Here is a 9,296-nt window from a genome sequence, read left to right on the forward strand (position 1 = left end):
ATTCTGAATTAATGTATATTTTATAGAAAACACTGTTGCAACATTTTGGTCAGACATTTCTGAATTCCTCTCAGATTGTCTTTGGCAATTCTTCATACAATTGCTTGCCTGTCTGGCCTGACTTCTGATGTGCCTCATTCACATCCAGAGGCAGGGAGTCCCAATTTAACCTGAGGCACTGTGGCTAGGTAATCTGGCAGACTTGTTGTTTAAGAATTGTATTGTGTACAGGACAGGTAAAACAAATATACAGAGCATAATGTTTTAGATATTGTCGCACAACAAAAAATCTTCAGAGCATAATGCAGAAGTTGATTACAGTGTGTCACAGACATTTCAAAACATTTGATCAATCCTTTTTCTGTTGTAGATAATGCAGCTGGATTTGAGTTTCATTGCTTTTTTGTCTCAGTTAACAATACAAATGGAACACCACAATACACTTTACAGCACTACAAAGTGCTAAATGTTATATTTGTTGTTTTTACTTCTATGCAGAAGAGAGAAGTCTCATTCCTAGGTGGACAGCACAGACGGAATATTTAAATATCATGCCGTTGTAAAAGCATACTACTACTGCAAAGCATGCAGCAACACATGCATCTGTACTGCTGAAAACACTTTGCAGAATCCCCAAGAATGCACTGATCTTCAGCCCTGTTTCCATGATTCATGCACTTACTAGTAGGATGGGTATATGAAGTTTGTAATCAGGAGGCCCAAACTAACATTTTCTCTTTAAGTCACAAGCCAATATTGTCTTAAATTGTCTTAAATCAGCCAAATGCTAAATTTCTCTAAAACATCAATGCAGCAGCTTTTCCATCATGAAATACTAGAAACTGAACTAGTTGTGACTATGTGCTGGAATCTAGGTTGCTCCATTGAGGTGGTTATCTTCTGCAGAATCACTTAAACGAAACCTCTTGATCCACTGATATGAACCATATTTAACTGCAGTGTACAGTGTGTAGAAGAGGTGGAGAACTCCTCCTTAAAATATCTGTATAGCACACGTCAAAAAGAAAATGGTCCCATGCTTCTTCAATTCTTATTTTGCCTGTGTTCATATTGCAGGACAGGGAATTTGCATTTTTCTCATAGATTAAGTTGTTTTAAGATTTCAAGACAAGTCTCACAGAAAACCTACTGCTGAATCAACTCGTCCAAAATGCTTTATCAGCTACACCTACTACAAAAAGCTAAATTTACTGTGAAACACTGCAAAAACAGATTCAAAGACGAAACAATTGCTGTATATATGTACAGTAATTAATATCCATTCATAACTAGGCAATGGCTACGCCAGAATCATAGCGTCCTTTCGTTTGGCTTATCCTGGCAGCTAGCATAAGCAGCAGGCCAGTGGCCAACTCCATGCTGTAGGACAGCCAGGCTGCGGTTAAGGACCATCCGAAGGACACGTCCACACGGGCAAGGTTCTCTGGAGACACAATACGCTGGAACTCCACCATGGCCAGGTTTGAGTATTTGATGTAGATGCTCACCCCCGACAAGGTAAAAAGACCTGTTATAGTGCAAAGAAACAAACAGATGACACCATTGGGAAGAAAAACAAATCCTCCAGATTTAAAGACATACTCTTGTGCCTGTTACATGGAAATGGATCCATCTTGAGGAATTGTAATGAGATCTCTAGGCATGAGACCCTTGATCCAGTTTTTACAATTGATCATTACGGTGATAATGCACAACAACAAAAAAAATCCTTTTCCAACGTTATTGTCTTTGCTTAACTCAAAGGATTGTATTAGATAACATAGACTAAAGCCATACATAGAAAACAGTTAGTAAAATCTTAAAGCATTAACAAATTTAAAAGCCATTACACAAATAAACAATGATCTCATTCATATGCTAATTGATTCAGCAAAATGATTTTAAATACAATTTGAACATATACTCAACAGGAGGAACCTGTGATATTGGTTTGATGGTTTTATTAGGTTTCTTTTTTGATTCCCAAACAGACTTAAGGTAAAGTTTTTAAAATTACTGCAGAGGTGTGCTGACAAAAACAACACACGACTGACTACCAACCCCGAATACCACTATGTGCACAATTTAGACTGACTTTTAGTGTAGCAACATGGAAGGAACCACAACATACTGAACAATTACCTGCTGCAATTAACCAGTAATTGATTTGAAATCACAACTGTGGACTTGTCTCTTGATGTCTATCATGTAGCGTGGCTAATTGTCAGACAAGCAATTGGTAGAGAGATGGAGAGAGAGAGAGCGAGAGAGAGAGAGAGAGAGAGAAAAAGAAAGAAAGGATAGCAAGTACAAATGTCATACACAGTGCTATAGGAGGTACAACGGGTTCTGCAGACCTGCCTTTCATAGAGGGCAAGCAAATCCTCTGTTGCATTTCCACCTGGTATTAAAATCCAATGTGAGTGACTCAGTCACAAGTGGACAGCTCTGAGTACGTGTGTTTCCAGCCGCTGCATTGACAAATCAGACTCACTGGCGTTTAAATAGCAAAAGAGGAAGTAACAATGTAAGAACATGAATGTCTGTAGTAATATCCTACATACTGTATTTGTAAAATCTGGGACACTTATAAAACTAAACAAGAGGTTGTTATATACCGGCAAGTGCCTTTTCAAAGACAGTTGGTGATATGAAAAGAGCAGGCAGCACTGGAACAAAAACAGTGAGACAGAGTTTTCACCTTTAGTTCTTCTCTACAGTTGATCCATTTTGTGTGTAGTCATCTGTGTGCAGTATGACTTCACTTGCTTTTTATGTGAGGTCTGAGCTCTTTTTGCACCAATACCACACTAAGGATTTGTTCATTGTGCTTCCCATACCAATTTTAAAGTTTTAATGGAGTGAAGGTAGTTTTTTAAAACAAGCTCAAGTTGCAGGGCTGCAGAATCAGACCTGAGGTCATGTTAATCAGCAGTGCTGTACATGACATAAGTGTTCAGAATGGATTTTCAAAGACATATTGACACATGGCTCAACATTAAACTTGTGTTTGCATATAGGTTACCATCTGTCACTTTTGGGTTTGATTTAGCTTGTGTCTAAAGGGGTGTTTTCTTTTTCACTGAAGTAAATTGAAGCACAAAATTTTTAGCAAGATCGCTCATCTGCACCTATTCAGAGCGAATTGAACATCCCTTCTTCTACTTTGTGTGCTTCTCTATGAATGGTATCCATTGCTGGTTCAACTCCAATTTGTGTTTTTTCATTTTCATTTGTAATGGCTATATTTGCTAACAACTGGCACTACTGCCAGAGTGCTAGTTGTTAGCAAGTTGTTGCCATTTGTAATCATTTCATCTGAATTAAAGTTATTAGACTTATTCTAAATTTATCTCTCAAATAGAATCAATGGTTGTTAGCTGTTCTCAAATAGACATAATGTAAATAACTATATAATGCAAATTTCTGCACACTGATTTGCAGTTCATCTCTTGAAACTAAAACTTTTTGACAATTTATCAAGGTAAATTCTATTGTGTCACCTGTTTTAAATCAAATATACTAGTGCACTGATTGCTGGATATTCCACACAGGTGTATCATGAATGGGCCGATTGCTCGGCCTGTGGTATTGCTGATGATGAAGTACAAAGATAATAAATAATTAATTAGACTTCAGTCTGGATTGTCATACCCAAATTCATCATTACTGAAGGTGAGTAGCTGGAAGCATTTTATGTGTGTTCATTTTGCAAAATGCATTCAATCATTGGATTTTTTTTTCCCATAACACATTGATTGTTTGCTCTATTTGCTTTAAATGAATAGTATGACATTTTGAGAAATTAGCTTTGTTTACTTTCTTGCGCACATTGAGATGAGATTGATACCACTCTCAAATCTGTCCTTAAAGTACAAGGCTATAGCTAGAAGACAATTAGCTTACCATAAGGACTGGAAGCAGGGGGGAAACAACTAGCCTCTCACTGTCAAAGCATCTGTCAGATAATCTGCCCACCAGCACCTCCCACAGATCCGTAATTTACAAATTATATCTTGTTTGTTCAATCAGTACACAAACAAAAATGTAAAAATGACAATGACATGTTTTTACAGTAAGTTACATGCTGGAAGTATTTCTTGGCCAGCTTCATACTTAGTCAACAGATACGAGTGTTTCTGATCTTCAATGAACTATTAATTCAAGTTATTTTGTGTTATGTGAGCCATTTAAGTTCTAGTTCCCTCACAGATAGGCTGTCCTGCTGTTCAAGCAAAGGAGAGAGTTTCACAGAATAAGCAATTCCCATCAGCAGAGAGAGAGCCATCTAATTGTCCTGAAACAAGCAATTATTTTTTTTTAAAGATTATTCTTTGGGCTTTTCTGTCTTTATTTGATAGGACAGCTAGGTAAGAAAGGGAAGACATGCAGGAAATCATCACAGGTCAGAGTCAAACCCTGGACTTCTGCGTCAAGGAATAATCCTCAAAGTATATGTGTTCCTGCTCTACCCACTGAGCCAACCCAGCCACAGGAGCAAGCAATCCTGAGACAAAGCTGCACGAGACGCACCAGAAACAGTTTGTGCTTAATTGCTACTTTTGCACTAACACTGAAGTTGCCATATTCCATAATGTTGTGATCTGATGTATGATAATAAATGAGGCAAATACATTTTCATTATTGAAGTTAACTTTTAGTGTGCACATTTGAATGTTGTTTCATCCAACTAAAGAATCAGAAACCATGTATTATTTCTTGTCTATTATCTCTCTTGTAGGAAGTTGTCTTGTGGAAGTTCCATAAAATGATTGGGCTTGACATTCTAACAAAGATTAAGCATGTACTACATGGTTCTTTTGTCCTTTGATAAACATTGACATTAGCTTTTGATTAATGTTTGTAATTATGTTTTTTAAATCAATATCATAGTTTTATGATGCTAAAAAGGGTACCAGCTTTTTAGCCAGGCAGCTGAAGACCAGCTCAGCGGACAATCAGTCCATGCGCAGCATCTAGGGCTGAACAACAAGAACCAAAGTAACGGTGACCTGCAGTTTAAAGAAGAAGTAGGGTGAGCAAATATGGGCATTTTCACTGATTAGAATTTAGAAACTGTCCTGCAGCTTTTTTGTTGTCCAATATTGTGGGACATTTAGACAGCAAAACTAAACACTATAGTTATAAACTTGACAGATGACGCTGTCTACTGCAGCAGCTCTGTAACTATGTAATTCACATTTAAGAGACCATTATTAATATTTTCCTCCTTAATTATTATTTCATCCCCGCTATTAATCAGAATGTTAATTTATACAATCCAACCGGCCTGATATGTGGATTAACCACGAGGCCATGAATATAACTATATACTATATATATTACCGCAGCCTACCACCTCCCGTTTCCCCGTTATTCTGTAAAGTGTCATTGGGTTTTATGATAGGTGCTATGCAAATAAAAGTTATTCTTATTCTTATTATTATTCTTGTTACAAACTGTTCACACCAGTGTACAGCGTTGTTGTAGTGTTTGGTAAAGGGCGTCAACACTGTCATTTAGCATATGGGAGTCTGGTCTCTTACAGATGGTTGTGCTCCTAGAATTGCGTTGGAGTGTCTTGAATCAATCCTGTTGTTTGTTTATCACAAAATGTGACAAACGGATTGAAGAAAGTGACAGACATCTTGCACAGAAGGTTCTCACCTGTTTAAAAGTACCTTTCTCTTTATTTCCTTTATAAAATCCACATTTCCACCCTTCTAATATCAGGGTAAGCAAAAAGATCTTTAGGCAATGCAATTAAGTCAACTGGGATAGTGAATGTCAATACAGAGATATGTATTATGAGGTTGCAGATTCTATCTCTAATAACAGTCTTCTCCATTGGCCCTCGGTCTAAGTAGGTTCAAATGGGATTTTGTAGTTGCCTTAAGTCAGAAGTAGAGCAGAAGTAAGAGTGAGCAGTTGAAATTTATAGACAATATGCCACCCACACACTTTTTTTCTGTGCTGAACATCTTACATAGTGACTTAACTAAGCAAAGGATTTGCTTTACAGCAGCTTACATACAAAGCACAATTAATTTGCCACAGGCCCAAAAAAAAGAAACTTTGGCGTGGACTTACTGCAGAATAGAACGTAGGATGCTGATCCAGCCAGCAATTTGGGACTGCTGGCTAACGAACTGACAAGTCCAACGATCCATCCGAACACCAGCAGGACCAGGCTGAGGGGCAACATGATGACCACCACCTTGTGCAAGCCTTCAAACACAAATGCACATACAAAGACCCCATGGTTATTGCTCTTCCTTCATCCTTCAAGTACCCGGATGTCTGTCACAGTAACTTGAAACTGAATTTGTGAACTGAATTTGAATTGTGAGAACTGAATGCGAAGATAAAGAGAGTTCAATTTTCATTGATGATCATATTTTATTGGATTTCAGTTCCAAACAAATAAATTCAATTTCAAACTATAATATTCAGATTCAGTTTTTCAATGCAATGAGTCAAATTAAACAATACACTTTCAAAATTATGTGATTCAAAATCCGTTTTTCAATGCAATTATTCAAGTTTAGCAATTCAAATTCAAATATAAATGAGTCAGCACATTTAAACAGCACAGCACAGTTAACATTTCACAGCACAGTTAAAATGGATACCCTGCTGAGTTCAACCTATTTGCAAAAGCAGTTGAGATTTTCAGATTGATTTCTACTCTACAGGCAGACATTCTGATTGTCAGTTGGGTATAAAAATCAACTTGAAGAAGTGTTGAAGTGTTGAGATTTGCATAAGATAGCTTCTGTCACAGTAACCAATTTATTACTGTATTTCATGGTCCAACCTGCAAAGAGGGATGGTTTCAGAAAACACTATCCTTTGCAAAAATGTTCATGTTTGCTTAGATTTTCTCACAGCATATTGTTGCTTGTAAATGTAATCTCTTCAGCAGCCAACTACATCTAAACATTACATTTGACAGGAATCATTGACTCAGTACTTTAAAGCCACCTCATGTTCAACTCCTAAGCCAGTTGATGAGCAAAACCACTCACCAAGAAGGTGCCTTTCCACTTCTGACAGGCTGGACATATTTGCTGTGAAAGAATGGATGACTGAGGTCATGTTTGTTCCTGAAAATGTCAAATGAAAAGGTTATTAATGACAAGATGTGCGGACAGAGCTGAAGGTATAGAAATTTGCCGCTGGATACCAAACGTCTTTAAATCAGAATTGTAAAAATAACAATCATTTTAGAACTCCAACACATTGTTTGTTTAAACTGATCAAACCAATTTAAGTTGTCTCTGTATAACATATACTTTGTATTTCCTTAGCCTTGCATATGCAACAGTTTTGCACCTCTGTGCAGAATAAAGCTCAAGTTGCTGCTTCTGTGAGTTTAGCCAGTGCATTAGATGATATACCAATATTGTGTCAGTGCATGTTCCAGTTTTATGTCAGGTGCAATGCTTCAAACATTATTTGTTATTGGCATTTGCTGTATGAACCAGCAACACATTCTACCTCAAACTGTATAGCCAACAAGCAGATTATATTGCAGCTGTGTGTCCAAGAATATCCTTTTTAATCTTGTTGTAGCCTCCATGCATGTTCACCTGCAGCTGCCAGGGTTTGATACAGATGTGTGAGGGGTTACAGTTGCTACAGTTGTTATATTTATTATAGCCTACTCTCTGAAGAAAAAGTGTAGTTTCAAGAATCTCATTGTGGAGTTAATTATTCAGCTAATAACCCGTCTGCCTTGCCTTGACTGCTGCTGACAATGAACATGGCTATGCAGTAACATGACAGAGACAGAAACAGAGACAAAGCGAGAGAGAGAGAGAGAGAGAGAGAGAGAGAGATGATCCGTGAACACTGTATGGATGTTTAATGGCATTACATGTAACAGTTTTTTTCTTCTTCTTTCAAAATTACAGACGACCAATAGCTTACTGGAATTTACAGGTGGCAACAAGTTTTTTTTTAACGTGGTTTGCGTTGATGCCACATGATGAAGGCTTCCCACAATTATCCCACGGTGGGAAGCCGCAAATAAACTCATTCAGGAAAAATTAGGGCTGTAGCCTATTTTAATAAAGCTGAGCTCACACAATACAGGCTACTTGAGTATAAAGACGTATTCCCTCTGAATGAAAACTCAGAAACTACATGCTATGTAGGCTTAAATTGAGTTTACATACCTTCATTAATTCTCCACAGTCCAGAATGTGAACTTAGGTCCTCTGAACATGAGCAGTTGGGTTTGTTCATATCGACGATTATGTACCAGTAATCAGTCCCGATGGCCACAGCGAGGAGGCTAAAGCTGAGCAAACCTGTAAACCCAGCTGTAACAACCACCAATCCGTACCTCATTTTTCAGTTCAGTGCAATAGTGCTATTTCTATATTTTTCTACACTGTGTTCTGAATCGACAGATGCGCGATGGGTAAACGCTCTCGCTGGAGCCTTGCCTGTAAAGTGCTGGTTCTCTCTGGCAATCACGGTCCTAAAACGTAGTTAACATTGGGAACTGAGCAAAACACATGCCATTAGGCTAATTGTTTACTTTAAAAGAAAAAAAAAACACTACAAATAAGAGAAGATAGCCTGGTACGCGTCTCTCTCGGCACCGCAGTTACATCACTCTAACAGGTAATGTTGCCTAATAGCGCTCTTAAATTGATCCACAGAGTTGAGACGATAACGCCACACTTTCGGTGCGCAATTCAAAAATAAAACCGCGATCGTGTTTTGAAGCTGCTTACAGTTTATTTTTTGATGCAACCAAGTCCACATGTATGGAGCTAGATTTGTTTCTTTATTACATGCGAGAAAATAAATGATCTGAGAGAAAGAAAAAAAAAATATGTGAGAGAAAAAGTTATCACACTGACAGCAAAAAAGCGTTTTATGAGAGAATTTTTTTTTCATAGCAATAGCTAAAAATCTCTTTCAAAATATTTTTTTAAACTTTCAAATATATATTTTTGCTATCAGTGTGAAAAAAAACAAATTCTCTCAAAACGTAAAATCTCTCTCAAAATACTTTTTTAAACTCTCAAATATATATTTTTTTGCTATCAGTGTGAAAAACAATTCTCTCAAAAAAGTGTTTCTCTCAAAACGTTTTTCTTCTCACTCTCAAAACCCAAGTCTTTGCTCTCGATTCTATTTTTTTGCTCTCCTTTCAGGATTTCTCTCTGTGTGAAAATAGTGTCAATAGTGAGAACCGTCTTGTCTTGGGAGTCCATCTGAATCATTACACCATTGTCACCGCCTTAGATAGATAACTAGCAGCCAGCCCACTTCTAAAT

General features: G+C 37.4%; 2 protein-coding genes across 2 annotated transcripts in view; both read right to left on the minus strand.

The window, feature by feature from the left end:
* Nucleotides 1–248: 248 nt before the first annotated feature.
* On the minus strand, nucleotides 249–8,693 carry LOC116703450 (transmembrane protein 235). Its single transcript, XM_032538193.1, has 4 exons — nucleotides 8,181–8,693; nucleotides 7,029–7,106; nucleotides 6,091–6,228; nucleotides 249–1,528 (listed from the first exon to the last, which is right to left on the minus strand). The coding sequence occupies exons 1-4, from the start codon at nucleotides 8,353–8,355 to the stop codon at nucleotides 1,290–1,292; spliced, it is 630 nt and encodes a 209-aa protein (XP_032394084.1). The 5' UTR covers nucleotides 8,356–8,693; the 3' UTR covers nucleotides 249–1,289.
* A 586-nt stretch (nucleotides 8,694–9,279) lies between these two features.
* LOC116703329 (fascin-2) overlaps nucleotides 9,280–9,296 on the minus strand; it is a 16,259-nt gene continuing 16,242 nt past the window's right edge. Inside the window, exon 7 of the mRNA XM_032537993.1 lies at nucleotides 9,280–9,290. The gene's annotated coding sequence lies outside the window, so the exon portion shown is untranslated. The remainder of the gene's footprint in view (nucleotides 9,291–9,296) is intronic.

The sequence above is a fragment of the Etheostoma spectabile genome, chromosome 15 (assembly GCF_008692095.1).
Source record: "Etheostoma spectabile isolate EspeVRDwgs_2016 chromosome 15, UIUC_Espe_1.0, whole genome shotgun sequence".
NCBI classification, from domain to species: domain Eukaryota; kingdom Metazoa; phylum Chordata; class Actinopteri; order Perciformes; family Percidae; genus Etheostoma; species Etheostoma spectabile.